The 18,045-nt window shown below is 37.3% G+C and overlaps 2 protein-coding genes across 6 annotated transcripts in view; both read left to right on the top strand.

The window, feature by feature from the left end:
• The first annotated feature begins 1,469 nt into the window (after positions 1-1,469).
• Positions 1,470-13,167, top strand: ube2wb (ubiquitin conjugating enzyme E2 Wb). Its single transcript, XM_074621329.1, has 6 exons — positions 1,470-1,591; positions 4,164-4,255; positions 7,206-7,308; positions 10,458-10,613; positions 10,712-10,787; positions 10,888-13,167. The coding sequence occupies exons 1-6, from the start codon at positions 1,577-1,579 to the stop codon at positions 10,899-10,901; spliced, it is 456 nt and encodes a 151-aa protein (XP_074477430.1). The 5' UTR covers positions 1,470-1,576; the 3' UTR covers positions 10,902-13,167.
• Positions 13,168-15,399: 2,232 nt separating this feature from the next.
• stau2 (staufen double-stranded RNA binding protein 2) overlaps positions 15,400-18,045 on the top strand; it is a 100,806-nt gene continuing 98,160 nt past the window's right edge. For all 5 annotated transcript variants that reach the window (XM_074621322.1, XM_074621318.1, XM_074621319.1 and 2 more), the window contains exon 1: positions 15,400-15,516. The gene's annotated coding sequence lies outside the window, so the exon portion shown is untranslated. The remainder of the gene's footprint in view (positions 15,517-18,045) is intronic.

The following is an 18,045-nucleotide window of genomic DNA, read 5'->3' as shown; positions in this document are numbered from 1 at the left end:
TGGTTGAGACGATCTGGGGAATGAAAATGTATGAAACACATACATGTATGCTTCTTGGAGATTACACCTGGGATTTTGAAAACATTTCATAAAAGGGAGCTCTAGATGACATAAAAACATGATATTCATTTATCACACAAGTGTAATAGGAGATGCTATGATAAAAGGCATAATCAATTCATAGTGTAATTTAAGATGAATATCTATGATAATATGGTTAATCAGAGTGTTGTTTAATATCTCACTGATTGTGACAGCTAAAAGACAAACATGAAAAAAGAAAAATATTTGGTATAACCATAGACCATACATGTATATAGTATATCTCTCTGGATCAGGGGTGTCAGGCAGGTCATCCGTCATTGAGCAGAGGTCATTGACCCACGTGACCTCAGTGGATTTTTAACACCACATTTATTTATTTTTATTTTATAATATTCTGTTATAAAGCCGCTAAATAGTCGACATAAAATGAGTGAGAGGTGACATAAAAACATGATATTCATTTATCACAAGTGTAATGGGAGATGCTATGATAAAAGGCATTATCCATTTATAGTGTAATTTAAGATGAATATCTAACTGCATGATAATACGGTTAATCAGAGTGTGTTTGAATATCTCACTTATTATTTTCCTGATTGTGACAGCTAAAAGACAAACATGAAAAAATATTTGGTATCATATCTTAAATTCGTGAGCCTGGTTTGATAGCTCAGGGCTTATGCCCTTTTCTTACCATAGGAAATCGTTGGAGGGAGGAGAGAGGAGATGGAGGAGAAGCCCAGTCGGTGTTGATGCATCATGGCCCATGACTTGCCAGTTGAAGAGTTTTTTTTTTTTTTTTTTCTTCCTTTTCCTCATAACAAAATAAAATAAAATGAAATATGGATAAAACAAAATGGAGAGAAAAAAGATTAAAAAAATAAAGAAAGAAAGAAAACTTAAAAAAAAATTGGTATAACTATAGACCATACATGTATATAGTATGTCTCTCTGGATAGGATATCGTTGGAGGGAGGAGAGAGGAGATGGAGGAGAAGCCCAGTCGGTGTTGAGGCATCATGGCCGATGACTGGCCAGTTGAAGAGTTTTTTTTTTGTTGTTTTTTTTTCTTCCTTTTCCTCATAACAAAATAAAATAAAATGAAATATGGATAAAACAAAATGGAGAGAAAAAAGATTAAATAAAAAAATAAAAAAAATAAACAAATAAACAAATAAAGAAAGAAAGAAAACTTAAAAAAAAATTGGTATAACTATAGACCATACATGTATATAGTATGTCTCTCTGGATCAGGGGTGTCAGGCAGGTCATCCGTCATTGAGCAGAGGTCATTGACCCACGTGACCTCAGTGGATTTTTTAACACCACATTTTTTTTTTTTTTATCTCATAATATTCTTGTTATAAAGCCGCTTAAATACTCGACATAAAATGCAAGTGAGAGCTGGACCTGACTGCACATCATCAGGGTTGGATTGTTGTCCTCTGTCAAAACAACAACTTGTACCACGTGACGTAGTGCCTGTGACGTCGCCTCCAGTGGAGGAGGGTGATGCAGGGGGGTTTCCATCATGGCGTCGATGCAGGTAAGAACACAAATTGACAGCGGTCGCGTATTTATAATTTACCTGACCTTCAGTCTTTGTCTCTCCATCTAGTTTGTTGACTAATTCACTCATGTAAACGTACCTAATCGAATTAGTGACGGCATTATAATAGAAAGCGATGATTAATCCTCACACTGTTCCGGGTTTAGCAGGTTGGCTTGTTAGCAACACAGCTAGCATCATCACCAACAGCAACCAACTATTATCATATATATATCATATATATTAAGGACTGGCGGTGGGTTTTTATAATAGCAACACATGGAGGATAATTCAAGTAATGTGATGTTATGAGTCCAAGTTAATTTTAATGTTTTAAAATGAGTGTTAGCTGCTATTTTAGGCTCTCTAGTTGACGTTAGCTCGCTGTAGCTAACAGAGCCAGTGCGCAGCAGATTGAGCAGTTCTAGTTTCCTCTGGAGCTGAACAGGTGCATCGCTTTTTCTTAAAGATAGCTGTGTTTTTCATTTGCTTTATCTACAAAAAAACATAAAGTATAATTAACTGAGTTAGTTGCTTATGTGTAAATCGTTTCAACTGATACAAATCGTTTGATTTGGCTCATGTAGTTAGAAGGTAAACAAGTTATATCAGGCAGGGTGGAGTTTTTTATGGCACTGTAATCCTAGCTATAATCGAGAGATTATATATCCAAACATCATTGATGGAGGTATTTTAAGGTGGTTTGGTTATTGATCTCTTAATAAACATGAATAGATAGATAGTAACTTTATTAATCCTGAGGGAAATTCAAGTTTCCAGCATCACAGTTCCATAGTGCAAAACATGTTAGTAAAAAGGCAGTAAAAAAGTTAGTAGTACAAAGTACAAAAAAATATACCAGATATAAAAATACAAGGAGATGAAGAAAACTGTTAAAACTGAATATAGTGCAGGGTAACAGCTGTGATACACGACTATTAAAAAGTGCAGAAGAGACTGTTAAAAATGAGTATAGTGCAGGGTAACTCCAGTAGCTTAGTCTATGAAAGTGCACTGTATGCATTATTATCTGTCCTGCAGACTGTCCTCCTTTGAATGAACAAGTAGGCAATATTTTCTATATGCCAAATGTGTTTTACAGTAATTTATTATGGTTTGTATATTGTTGTGATCAGGGAATGGAATTAGCACCTGCAACCTGCCAAATACAGGCTAAATGTTGGCTGTAGCAGGTAAAAAAATTCAGGTTACCTGCCACCATGGCAAATACCTTATATTAAGAAATATTATTTAAAAAAAGAACTGAACAGGTGCATCGCTTTTTCTTAAAGATAGCTGTGTTTTTGATTTGCCTTATCTAACAAAAACATAATTTAATCTACAGATTAACTGAGTTAGTTGCTTATGTGTAAATCGTTTCATCTGATACAGATCGTTTGATTTGTCAAGTCAAGTCAAATGTATTTCTATAGCACATTTAAAACAACATGAGCTGACCAAAGTGCTTTACAGACATAGGCAGAATAAAAACAGGTCAACAGAGCAGACGACAAAATCTCACACATTCCACAGACAGAGACCAAGATAAAATCCATGAGTAAAAGACTGTTATAATGAGCATTATAAAAGGCCAATTAATAATCACAATTCAAGAACATTCAGAAGCCAAAGATAAGAGATGGGGCTTGAACTGTGCTTTGTCCTATGTTGTTACAAGGTAAACAAGTTATATCAGGCAGGGTGGAGTTTTGCTTCAGCGTTAACTACACTGTAATGCTAGCTATAATCGTTAAATTATATATCCAAACATCATTGATATTTTACGGTGTTTTGGTTATCGATCTCTTAATAAAATGAATGAACAAGTTGGCAATATTTTCTATACGCCACCAATTTGTTTTACAGTAATTTATTATGGTTTTGCATATTGTTGTGATCAAGGAATGAAATTAGCACCTGCCACATAGTAAGTAAGTAAAGCTTTATTTATATAGCACCTTTTAAAACACACCGTTACAAAGTGCTTGACACACAAAATGAAACATCAAACAATGATGAAAACAAGGAAAAATTACAATATGAAACACAGAAACAATTAGAAAGACATCAAACAAAAACAGACAAACACATGTGGATGAGGCCTATAGAAAGGCTTGCCTATAGAGATGGGTTTTTAGAAGCTGCTTAAAACAGTCCAGAGATTCAATAGCTCTAATAGATTGGGGGAGGTGATACAGGGTAAATGTTGGCTGTGGCAGTTAAAAAAAATCAGGTTACCTGCCACCATGGCAGATAGGTTTTCCTTATATTAAGAAATATTATTTTAAAAAGGCAATTCCTAAATTAAAAATAGTCAGGGAATTAGGTTGCATGATAAACTCCATATTTCTACTGTCTTCTACCACTGACTCTGTGTTTACAGCTCCAAAGCGTATTTCAGATTTCAGAAGTGCCAGACAAAAAAAAAAATTGAGTGGCCAGTAGAAATGTTCAGTTACCTGCCACAGAGGCAGGTGAAGAAAAATGTTAATTTCAGACCCTTGTTGTAATGCTATATTTCACTATTTTTTGAGTGTGGTGGAAACCCAAACATATTCTCTCCCAACAGAAGAGGCTACAAAAGGAATTATTAGCCATGCAAAATGATCCACCCCCAGGAATGACGCTTAACGAAAAAAGTGTACAGAACACCATTACGCAGTAAGTATTTTTTTATATATTTTTATTTCCCATGATTCATTTGTTTCAAAGTGGCAGCATTTTCCAACACTAAATATTTAGGACATTATCACATACAGTTGTCATTGAATAAGGTTTGCATCGATGGATAAACACAAATCCAATGGGATGTTTCAACATCACTATGAGAGGGCAAGTGTGATGGATGTCTGGTACCACACATGCAATAAAAGTAACTCTTATAATAGGGAGGTATTAAGACGCAAAGCTGATAGTCTCAGTAGCGACTGGTGAGGAAGAATCGGGGTCATTCCAGTGACTGGCAGGCAGCTCTGACCCCTCAGTGGAGTGTTTCTAATGCACAGTGTCACTCACTATTCATCATTATAAAATATTTAATGGTTGGCATGCAGGGAGTTTGGCAAGGGTAGCAAGGGACAGAGGCTGCTTGGCTAACCTTTCTGTGTGGGTGTCTTGGTGTTCCCTTTAAACGCCCGTGAATATGATAACCAAGTGAGTCGAATTGTGTTTGATCAGCAGTAAGGAATGAGTTGTAGTCCACTCTTTCAAAGTTGCAACGTGATCAGAATCATTGCGAGGCACTTTTACGAAGAGGCAGTACATGTTAAAGTGGTTGTGGTGGTTAGTAATGTAACAATGAAAGATCTATTATGATGGCGTCTCCCTCATTGGATAACAATCGCTTTGTCAGACCGAATGAATGTTTTGTGTTTTGCATGACTGACAAGTCTACGAACCAGTTCGGCTAGCTTCCTCGTTCACTGCATCCGAAGTTTGAGAGGGTATACTGCATGTATGGGTGTGCCTTGTTTTCTTCAACTCTAATGTCGACAGGTCTGTTGAGCCTGGGTTTATTTTTTTTGTCATGGCGACTGACAGTAGTAGGGACCTGTTTTTATCACGCGTGTGCTAGTGGATTAAGATACAAATAGACTGTTATCCTTTCTTTTAAACAAACATGGAAAAAAAAACTCACTAGTGACAATGCTGTGCATGTGACGATGATACAATGATCCTGTGTTTTTAGTTTTTTATAGCTTTTGTTTATAGTACACGTTGTCTCTCTGTGCTGCTCATTAGATTATAATGTCTTTCAGTTGACTGTGTGATAGTGCCGTAATGAGTCAGCGGCCTTTGCAAATAGAAAACTGCTGCTTTAAACCACTGCAGAATCTCTCATATTTGTACTCTTGTTTTTTCCCCACTTTCACTAAATGGCTCAGTGTTATTTTTGTGACTGGATCATATGATCACACCAGGCTATGGGGAATTTGAGCATTATGTCCTTGGAGTCCTTGCCTGTGATCAGTGTGGGTGGCATCAGGTATAACTCAGCATCATGTACAGCGACACTGCCTCCCTCTAAGCTTTACTTCCTGAGGAAAAATAGAGCCCCTTTCAGATGCTTTGACCATTGGACTTTCTAAGGGTGACCTCCAATGTAGGCCTAAATAATCCTGTGCTGGAGGCTAGATTTGAAAGAGACACAAGGCTATAAACCCGAACAACAGCCACAAGTCTCTGTGGTGACCTACAGTGTCTGCACTGCTTGCCTGGAAGAAATTAGGCCAGAGATTGTGATGCTGCCCTCGGTGTTCCTTTTTCTTTTCTTCTGAACAGGCAATCCCTCTAAATGTTCTACACTGGACTTAAATATTGGCTGTTTTGCCAGTGAAGCCTCTGGGTAATGGCCATAGAGGTATATTAGGCAGGTAGACTGTCCTTCATCCCAGCGATTTAGGATCAAGCCCCTGTGTTTGCACTCATCTCCCATTCTGAGCGAGACATTGAATCCCTCCCAGCTCAGTCAGCACAGTCCTGTAGCCGGGCTACAGAGGCGAAAATGGATTTTGTCCAGTAGATCAATAGAGTATCACATTATTATTAAACCGCTGTCATAACCCAGCTGCATATTGAATGTCGTTGGAATGAGTCAGGCAAAAAGCTTTTGATTACACACTTGCTGCAGTATTGGCAGCTCACATTTTTATGATCCTTTTCTAATGATAATGAGATGTGATCAAGTCATTGTGTACATGTTTTACTCTACTCCAGAATGATGGGATATAACTTACAGCATGTTATTAATCATTAGTAAACAAGACTGTGAGTGTATAGCTATGCTAGCAGCTCTGTGGAGCTTAGGCATTGGTCATGCTCACCATCTTCCATGCTAAAATTTGCTAATTAGCAAGTAAAATAAGTACTGCTGAGGCTGATGGTAATTAGTTTTGCAGGTATTTGATCATAAAACAAAGTATTGGACAAATTGACCTGATGTTGGCGCTAGATGAAAAGTCAGGGAATCACCAAAGTCATTAGGATACATCAGCTGGGCACCATGAATGTCTTTACTACATTTCATGGCAATCCATCCAGTAGTTGTTGAAGTAGTTCAGTCTGGACCAAAGTGGTGGACAGAACAGTCAACAACATTGCCGTCCCTAGAGCAATGCCGCTAGCATGGCTTTAAAAAAGAAAAGCAAACAACCCTGTATTCCATAAAAACATTTTTTCCCAACGTTGCACAGTAAAGGTTTGTTGTTAAAGGAAGTGTTAACCTGATATCATGACTTGACAAGAGGAATTCAGGTTTTACTTGCTCCATTATCTTATCAAGAAATGTTTTGCAACAGCCTTAACATGTCACAGGATGTAGAAAATGAAAAACATTGAAAAGTCAACTGGCCCATCTCTCAGTTGGGCTTTTCAAACTGCTGGGTGCTTTGGTGATTTAAATTTTAGCCAAGGAATACCAGTGGCTCAGAAAGCTAGCTAACCTCTGGGTTCGGGACTCAAAAACAGGGCCGCTCTATGAGGTCATGAACAGTAACCTAAACTTTCAATCTGAGCTGCGTGTTAAGTGTTGGATGATCAGTATATATTTGTTTTTACTCTTTGTTTGAGTGAAATGTTTAACATGTTTTAATATAGTGTGTCTTTCTTTTAGGTGGATTGTAGACATGGAGGGAGCATCTGGCACACTGTATGAAGGAGAGAAATTTCAGCTGCTTTTCAAATTTAGTAGTCGATATCCTTTTGATTCACCTCAGGTAAGCACAAGTTGCTCTGCAGCCATCAGTGTGTGTTTATGTGGGTGAATGTGAAGCTCTCTTTGTCTTGCTCTCTTGCTATATGAGTGCAGTCCATTTACCTTATCTCCTTGTCTCAAGGACTTAGAAAGTCCTTTCTAATTCAACCTTGAAGCTCTCACCAATGAATGAACAGATCTGGAGTCTGGCTCCATTTACTTTCAACTATGCTGTCGGTCTTCCTGACTAAATATCCAGTTTCCATGACGGTTTGATCAAAGAATGAAGTTCTTAACTATTAAAGTGGTTACCAAAACCGATGCATATGCTGCCGGTTTAAAGGTACAGTGTACAGAGGTGCTCTTTTTCAAAGAAAATTAACAACTGGAGAGCTGTGTAACCAATCCTCTATATATCCACCGTCTGGATGCCTGCAATAATCACATGAAACACATCAGCTCTGCAGTTGTTAGTGGAATGGATCTCGGCTTGGAAACGTTGGAGCCAGGAATCACTGACAGAGACACCAGTACAGAGCTCCCACTGAAGCCACAGTTGAGGGGATTAGTCTATCTCAACAGTATTGTTTCACTCATTAGGAGCCTGGCCACCTATAAATAGAGAATGAGTAGGTGCAGAGAAAATTAGATAAACATAGCTAGTATCCTGGCCTACTGGAACTCAGTTGATAACTTATGCATTAACAGCTTGTAGCTTCTGTTTCCTCTTCTACTTATTTCTGTTATGCAGGAAAAACTGCATTCATTTAGTTTACCACACAGCTTTGTCCAGCTCCTCACAATACACTTTTGTCTGCAATGTTTCGACAGTGTATTGTGATTGGTTGCGATTTTTAACATTGTCTTTTAGGGCTGTGTTTTCCTGGTTTTCTCACCATGTATCATCCTGACTCCCAATTGATTTAATTTTGAGTTATATCCCTGGCTATTGGCTATATAGTTTCCTTACATGGTGAACGTGGGGTGTTAAAAAAGAAAAAAAGAAAGCCCATGCATTATAGCAGAAAGGAAATGGGCAGCTCCTTGCTTGTTAAAGTGAAAATATGTATTAAACCCTCTGTTGCACACAAATCACCAGAAGCAGCACACAGCAGGATACAAACATGAGCGGCACAAGAGTAGCTGTAACATGAAATCGAGATAGGAAACAACATGTAAATTACCTATAGCAGTCATTCCCAAAGACTGGGTAGGAAGTAGTAATAAGTAGGTCGCTAAAAAACATTTGCGGAACGTCTTCTAGTCTTTGGCTTAACATTTATATCTGCAGTACACCTTTGAGCCACATGGGGGAGCCTGGATGTTCGTTTTCTTTTGATAATTGTAGCCTACATATAGTATATAACATTGAAGATAATATGAAAGGCTAGCGTACATTCTGTTTGTTTTACTGATGAGAGGAAAAACAAATCTGAGAGCTTGTTATCTCAGCATAAATACATTTATTTGGTCTCATTCATAAATGTGTTTTCAATAGCATGTGCATAAAACAAAGTTGTGATTTATCAAACACATATCTCTTGGCTGGTTTACCTGTTCAAGATAATATTAGGTGATGCGGAAATGACCGTAAAAATGATCAGGAGCGTTCATTTACGCTCAATTCGATTTATAGATAAAGCTTATTGTGAATTGGGTTGCGATGGTTTAGCTTTTTTAAAAAGTGGGTCATCAGAAAACAAGTTTGGGAAACAACGACCTACAATACCTGTCTGCTCAAAGCTCAGACCTCCTGAGCTTTGTGTGTATCCGACGTTTTTGATATATTATAAAATATTATATAAATATTTGAGCTTCCTGTAAGCAGTGAGCTTTCAGTTTCCTTGATGTTTTGAGTATGTGCCAGCTTTACTTTCTGCTCCTATCTGTAACACTCATCCTGTCACCCCCCTCCGGCCCTGTGATGCACTCTCCTGTGAGGCCCTGTCTGGTGCCAGACTGCCTCAACCCATTGTTAGCCATTATACTCTAACCCCCCCTTCTCTCTACTCTAGCACCTCAATCTTGAGTTCCTCTCTTCTCATCACACTTCCTGTATCTCCCTGTTCAGCCACGACTCTTGCACCCTTTTACCGGCTAATATCCCCTCATCCTTTTTATAGAACATGTCTCCTTTTTTTTTGTTTATTATAAAACATGTCTCCTCTCTTAGTCTCCCATTCTCTCTTCCCCTCTCTCGCCCCATCCCGGCCCCTCTGTCCTAATCCCAGAGCCTCATGTCGCTTTAGAGGGCTAAGCCTGAGCTTATACAGCAAGTCTCATTATTTTGTGTCATTAATGAAGAAATCTCAACTTTTTTCCAGACAAGTGCTCTCCCAAGTTCTATCTTTGACGACCACACTGCCCTCAATTCAGTGTAAAATATAGAAACTGTTATTAAAGGGCGTGTCCATTATTTATTTATATATTTTTTGAGGTTTTTATAGTATATTGTGTATTCAAATCAGAATATTCAAATTATGGTCATAGTATGTATGTTTTAGTATAAAAATGGCTATTTTTATTTTCCCAAGCCTTTCTAAAAACTACATTTTTTGTGAATGGAAGTCTGGTTTGGTGGCTTTGACGGATTCAATTCCCAATCAGAAAAAGGCTGTCTGATGGCAAGATAAAGCGGTGAAAAGCGTACTCTTAAACTGATATTGATTTATTTTTTTAGGTAACTGAAATACCTTTTTTTTGCTGCTCCATTCCACAGCCACTTTACTTCGCCATCAGACAGCCCTTTCCGACGGGGAACTGAAGCAGTTACATACCTCTCTTCAAAGCCATCAGACCAGACTCCATTCACAAACATAATAATTTTACCTCTGAGTAGGCAGACAACCCCACTATAAAAAATCCGAACTAACCTTTTCCGTTATATCCAAACTTAGCACAGCTAACTTTGACTCAGCTAGTGCTAGCATTCACATTATTCATAACCTTATTGATTAACTTCAATTAGCTTACATTGGTAACCTACATTACTGCTTTTTGCTAAGGGCTGAGTGGGCGTTTTGCATTAAAAAAAACAAAAGAACGCAGATGGACCCGCCCTTTTAAGTCATCCATCTTTTCGGCATCAAAAAACATGCCACCTTTTTAAAGGCTTATTATTCCAAATCTTAATAACCACTGATTTAGTTTTTCTTTGTTTCCCTGTTGCAGGTAATGTTCACAGGAGAGAATATACCTGTCCACCCTCATGTGTATAGTAACGGCCACATCTGTCTGTCTATTCTAACGGAAGATTGGTCGCCAGCCCTCTCAGTGCAATCAGTTTGTCTTAGCATTATCAGCATGTTGTCCAGCTGCAAAGAAAAGGTAGGCAAACCTGTAGTGATGCCAAATCGAGTGATTCATGTAAATGATACATCTGTTAAATGTTAAATCTAAATACCCGTTTTTCTTTTTTCCTGCAGAGACGACCGCCTGATAACTCGTTTTATGTAAGAACGTGTAACAAAAATCCAAAGAAGACAAAATGGTGGTATCATGGTGAGTACTTTCAACCTCACACACACAGGAGGACGCGTGTAAAAGCACAAATGCTTGTAAAGGTGATGCCATTTAAATTGTTTTTGTTTTGCTTTCACAGATGATACATGCTAATGTACAAACTTTGTAATAATCATAGAAGAAAGAAGTCCTACTGACCTACGTAAAGCACTTTTTAATCATTCAGTCTTTGAACTCTGACCTTTGACTGGAACAATGGACACCATGCGCTGGAGGCTCTTGACTGCATTCCCACCCCACCACCCACCCCCCCGCGCGGGCAGTTGGATGCATGTTTTAGTTGGTTGTAATATAGAGAACGTTTTAGATGCACCCGAGATGGCAAAAAGGTAGTGATGCAGCGAGCGAGCAAGCAAGGTGGATTTGTAGTGAGATAATTCTAATTCCTGTTTTAAGATTATTATTGTTGCTTTTTTTTTTGTTTTCTTGTGTGTGGGTGCATTTTAAGGTCCTTGTTTTGTGCAATAATAACTGATGGATGCATGCTTGGGCCTACAAAGAGAAATCCAAATCTAATTGTTTTCTGGAAGGGATCTAAACCATCATAAACCCAAGAAAAATGCTTCATCTGTTTGTTTTATTTTTTAAATTATATGCACTGTGAAAGTATCTAGTTTAAAAAAGGCACTAGTAGTACGTTATTCCCAAATTGCAGTTGTACTGTAAGCAGTCCTCCACTTATTTATCAGGTTGAAGGGTTTTTAGTTTGTAACCACTGAATTAAACACCGTTTTCTTCTTCATCTTCCAACTTGAGACCTGGTTGCAGCTCTTCCTGCCGTTGGACAATACGTCGGTACAGATCATGGGAATTAAACAGATATGACGGTAGTCAGCAGATGACCTCATAGTACTCGTAAAGTTGGGCTGAACTCGTGTAGTGTTCACTAGTCCAGCCTCGAAGATGTGCAGCGGCCTCTCTTCCATTTAAAGAATGTCTGTAAGAGAACACTGTCGCAGGATCCATTTTTTATTTGTATGATAGTTTTTTTTTTTATTATTTCATGCTTTAATCTTCTAAAATGTTTGGTTTTAAAGAGTTCTTTTTTGTACTGTTTTTCAACTAGCTGATACTTTGAAAAGGGGGGGTTGTTTTGATGGGCCAGTATATTTTGGATTTTCTTTTTTTTTTGTATCTGTTATTTAATTTAAAACCTTCGTTTTCGATCTCAAGAACGGTAATGAATGACGAAAAGGAGAGTCTTTTATAGAAGCCGCGTAAAGATGTGGCTTTTGTGATTCCCCCTGGTCAGAGTTTTGGCTCAGGTACTTTTTTCAATAAAAGAGATCGCCTCTAAAAAGATACCTATCAGATATTTTGAATTTAACTATATTTTCACCAAAAGAGACTGTTATGTTGTAAACTTACAACATGTCTGAAACTATTGTACATACGTCTTTAAATTGTCGGATGATGTGAAAGAAATTAGCAGAGGATGCATTTACTTTATAGCAGAATGATAATAGGAGTGCTTTATTTCAATGGAAGTTAGTCTGCATCTTTTGCTAATTAGGATGTGTACAGTCAGCATCAAACACTACTGTTGGTTAAAAAAAAAAAAAAAAAGTTTAGTAGTTTTACAGTGGGGGTGCATGCAATTTTAAACCCTACTTTTTCTTATTGGCATCAGACATTGTGACAACTTTTAGTCTTTCCATCACTTAGGTAACGGTTTATGGGATGGATATTACAAAACCTCACCTCCAGAGGCTGTAAGAGACTAATCACTCCATTCCTAAAGAAATGTTTATCGCCATCCAGTCAGAGATACTTGAATTTTCCATCTTGGGTTGTTTGTATTGCATTTGCTTTTTCTTTCCAGGGTCTAGCTGAGTTTCTTGAATGAAGTTGAGTGAATGTGATGATACTCTATATACTGTAGAGGAGATTACCACGGTACACCGCTATCTCAAAAACTATATTGATAACTTAAAGACATCTATTTAACCAATGATTTTTGTTTTGTTTTATTAGCTTCATTGTAACGGTCGACTTGTCTGTTGTCACCGCGCTGTGAGGAAAAGATGAAAATGATTGTGTCACAACAGCATTTGTGTGGGGGACAAGAAGCCTTCACCTAGTGGGCAGTAGATCAGAAGAGATTTGAAGAACTTGCGAGTGAAAATGTTACAAGGGTTTGGATGTGACATGTTTTTATTTTTCTTCCTAGGTTTTTTTTTTTCCTTTTCAATGTGGTTTGAACTCTTAGCTTGCAGGTTGTTGTGAGTGATCAACACTAATGAGGGTGTGTTATTTATATTTGAAATTTTGTTCTGGGATGTGCAAGCTCCATGTAATAGGTGCCTGTTCATTTTCATAATCAATAATAAAAGCAAAGATTCACTTTTATTCAACCTCAGTTTGCACAATGTTTGAATATGTAATGCTTCTGTTTTTTTTCTGGAGCCTCTAAATGACTTTTATGGATTTTATACTGATATAAAGGGAGTGGAGAGGGTTTAAGGGTGATGACTGCCAAATTCAGAAAGGAAAATTGTATTATGTTTGCCAAAAATCGCTTTGAGGACACGTTAAGTCACATCAAGGATGTCATGTAAACTGATATTGTCTCACAGTTGACAAGTCTACATGCTCAGGCATGTAGACTTGTCAAATTATCAAATCTATCAAGCAATCTGCACCGCAACACATAACTTGTTGTGTGATGCACACCATCAACCATGTGAAATTACATCTGGCAAACAATCATTTTAAATAGCATCTCATGCTTCATCATTTCAGGTAGCTAAACACTAAAGCTAAAAGGGTTTTCAGAAATGTTAATCATATTTTAGGAGTGGTGGAGGAAGAATTCAGATCCTTTACTTCAGTAAAAGTACAAATACCACACTAAAAATATACTCTGTTACAAGTACAAGTCCTGCATTGAAAATGTGACTCAGGTAAAACTATGCAAGTATTCAATGCAGGATAATCTCAAAAACCACAATAATCAAAATTATTAAAAAATACATTAAAACAATTAAAAGGGAAAGCAGCTAATTCTCACATTTGAAAAGCTTAAACTATAAAATGGTTATCAAAATCATTGCCAATCCATTTTCTCTCCATTGATTAATTGTTTCATCTCTAACATACATTATATACGCTAGGTAATTCAATCTATAACCAAACATATTTTATAAGTACTTCATAAGATTTATATGCAAACATTTTCATTTTTAAAGTAACTAGTATCTAAAGCTGTCAAATATATGTAGATGACTAAAAGGTACAATATTCCCCTGTGAAATGTAGTGGATCAGAAGTATAAAGTGGCAGAAAATGGAAATACTCAAGTAAAGTACAAGTACCTCATATTTCTACTTAACGACAGTACTTTGGTAATTCTACTTAGTCACCCTCATAAATTCATGAATTATTTTTCTTAATTGTGTTCAGTATAATGCATGTTGTTGGCCAAGCTTGAAAAAGTGTCCATCACCAGTTAGTCTTTATGAACATTAAATTGTTTATGCTAAAATTATTTAAGTACCATAATAGCACTATAATATGTTAACCAGGGACAAGGTCTGCAAATTAGCTATGGCTAGAAGTCCTATATACCTTGCATCGGTTGCACTTTAATTAAGTGTAACAATGCCTATGTATGTTCCCTGTCAAATAAACTAATAAAAAATTAAAAAATACAATCAGTCACTGAGAGTATATTTGTCCCCCAAGACACAGAGCTCTCCACAATAATAAAAAGAAAAGGTGGGTTAGTGGCACCATCTAATGGTCAATTTACAGTATTACCCATGCCAAATATCTGATGATTTACAATTAATTTTCTGATTCCCCTTACTTACCACACTTTGAAATAAAAGATTCCCTTTGAAAAACTAACAATAACCTGATATTTTCAGGTGGAATTTCATTCATTCATTCAGTCATTCATTCTCACTGTGCAATATCATTTTCCACTTGAGCAATTTTGTTAATAGTCTGTTTATTGTCAATACTGTATATACTGCTCCTATTTTTATACTTCCTTCTATTTAAATGGTTCATATTTTTTTTTACACTTTGTTTAACTCTTTTTTTTTTTTTTACTGTGTTAGCTGATGCATCTTGTTCTTTGCACTATCCCCTTTGCTGCTATACACTGCAAATTTCCCCACTGCGGGACTAATAAAGGAATATCTTATCTTATCTTATCATATGTGGGCACTCTCAAGCTGTGGGACCCCAGAATCACCACCTATGATTCAATGGGCCAAGTCAATGAAGAAGCTTCCCTGAGAAAAAATAATACATTTTTCGCACCTTATATAAAAAAAAAAAAAAGTGCAAAATGCATCATATTCAAATAAAAAACTATTAAATCAAATGAATCCATGTGCAAGAAAAAACAAGTTTAAAAAGGATTCATATTTGTTCTGAATCAAAGTTACACTGCTTCAGGCTTCTGAAGGAAACCAGGACTCAACCATTCACACCGCCAGCAGAGGGGTGTCTGATTCATTCAAGATTCACCTCAAACTGTAATGATACGCAATGCTTTCAACACCAACCACATAAATGAAACACCAACTTTACACACGACATGTCAAAAAAATAACCAGTCATTTTCCCTCTAAAATGTGGCACATTTTTATTCTTTTTCCCCCAGACAGAAATAACGTGGTCCGTTCCCTCTTCCATCCAGTTCTCTTTAGTGTTTGCCAATGTCGGAGGTGTAACTGGGGTCTGGCCCTGGACAAAGGTAAAAAATACCCTCAAATATGTATCCCTTTGTTGCCGGATAGTGTCTGGATTATTCCTCAAGCTGTCGCCAGTCTGTCTATCATGTTGCGGTGGACTGAAATCCCCCCAGACTGTCTCTGTGGAGGATGGGGCGGTATGTGGAGATGCTAGCAAAGAGAGAGAGAGAGAGAGGGGTGCTCGGCCGATCAGCCATGATGAGCGTTAACCGGCTAAACTAGCAGCACTGGAGCTGGCTTAGATGGTGCAAATTCACCAGGAGAAACCACAGCGACATGTCCATGACAGCATGCATGCTTGCCCGATTCTGTTGGGTTCGTTTTTAGGAGCTGACATTTGCAGGAAACGCAGGTTTCTCCACCGTTGGTTCACGTTAGCTTCCTTTGCTAAGCTGTGGACACACACACACACAGTCGAAGCTGTAATGTACTGTAGGTTCAGGGGTTGCAGAAAAGCCCCTGTGTGTAGCTCTCTGTCAGTCAACCCTACACCACCTCCTCGTATTCAAGTTACCGTGCAGGACAAGCATGCATTCAGGTTGCTATTTATGCATGTTGCTGCAAGAGAGGAGGAGAAAAGAGAAAGAAATAGTGTGACCCCCTCCAAAAACCTGAAGGGGGCTTGCAAGATGCATGGCAGAAATAAACTAGATTGCATGCAGTGAATGACAGATCTGAGTAGAAATAGCATTTTATTTTGTGCAAATAGTCAATATCTTTTGTTTTATGGTGATGCCACTGCTCTGTTGTTTACACCGGTGCAATAATGGCCCTCAACTGTAAACAATGGACACAGGTAACAACACCTGTGATCATGATTTCAGGGTGAAAACTAGCATTTTAATTTGTGGAAACAGTCAATATGTGATGTTTTATGGACATGCCACTGCTCTGTTGTTTACACCAGTACAATCATGGCCCTAAACTGTAAACAATAGACACAGGTAATAACACCTGTAATCATGATTTCAGGGTGAAAAACATCTGGAAACGTTATTCTGAAAACTGTCTCCATTGACCTATGTTACATCTAATACCTGTCTCCATTTAAACTGTTGACTAAATAAGAAGATTATTTTATGAACTAAATTGAATGATCTTATAGCTTATTTCAGATGCAACGAAGATATAAACTAGATTGCATGCAATGAATGACAGATCTGTAGTAGAAATAGCATTTTATTATGTGCAAACAGTCTATATCTGTTGTTTTATGGACATGCCACTGCTCTGTAATAACACCTGTAATCATGATTTCAGGGTGAAAAACATCTGGAAACATTATTCTGAAAACTGTCTCCATTGACCTATGCTACATCTAATACCTGTCTCCCATTTAAACTATTGATCAAATAAGAAGATTATTTTATGAACTAAATTTAATGATCTTATAGCTTATTTCAGATGCAACAAAGATATAAACTAGATTGCATGCAATGAATGACAGATCTGTACTAGAAATAGCATTTTATTTGTGTGCAAACAGTCAATATGTGTTGTTTTATGGCATTGCTCTGTTGTTTACCCCAGTACAATCATGGCCCTCAACTGTAAACACAGGTAACAACACCTGCAATCATGATTTCGGGGTGAAAACTGTTGAAAACATTATTCTGGTATCCATTGACCTATGTTACATCTAATACCTGTCTCCATTTAAACTGTTGACTAAATAAGAAGATTATTTTATGAACTAAATTGAATGATCTTATAGCTTATTTCAGATGCAACAAAGATATAAACTAGATTGCATGCAATGAAGGACAGATCTGTAGTAGCAAACAGTCAATATCTGTTGTTTTATGGACATGCCACTGCTCTGTAACAACACCTGTAATCATGATTTCAGGGTGAAAAACATCTGGAAACATTATTCTGAAAACTGTCTCCTTTGACCTATGTTACATCTAATACCTGTCTCCCATTTAAACTGTTGACTAAATAAGAAGATATTGATTATTTTATGAACTAAATTTAATGATCTTATAGCTTATTTCAGATGCAACAAAGATATAAACTAGATTGCATGCAATGAATGACAGATCTGAGTAGAAATAGCATTTTATTTGTGTGCAAACAGTCAATATGTGTTGTTTTATGGCACTGCTCTGTTGTTTACCCCAGTACAATCATGGCCCTCAACTGTAAACAATGGACACAAGTAACAACACCTGTAATCATGATTTCAGGGTGAAAAACATCTGGAAACATTATTCTGAAAACGGTCTCCTTTGACCTATGTTACATCTAATACCTGTCTCCATTTAAACTATTGACTAAATAAGAAGATTATTTTATGAACTAAATTGAATGATCGTATAGCTTATTTCAAGGTGATATTGGGGGATATTGTCCATCACCTGGAGATGTAAAGGTTCATATCCCAGCATTTCATAAAGTGCCCAAGTACAAGCCGCTGAATTTCTCCACACTCCAGGGGTTCAGCTCTGCGTCTGACCCTTTTGCTCTGACCTCTGTGTTGGGACATGAAAAGAATTTCCCTCATTTCCCTTCAGTGCCTGCCACATATT

Source organism: Sebastes fasciatus, chromosome 21 (genome assembly GCF_043250625.1).
Source record: "Sebastes fasciatus isolate fSebFas1 chromosome 21, fSebFas1.pri, whole genome shotgun sequence".
Lineage (NCBI taxonomy): Eukaryota > Metazoa > Chordata > Actinopteri > Perciformes > Sebastidae > Sebastes > Sebastes fasciatus.
This window is presented reverse-complemented; position numbering and strand designations above follow the sequence as displayed.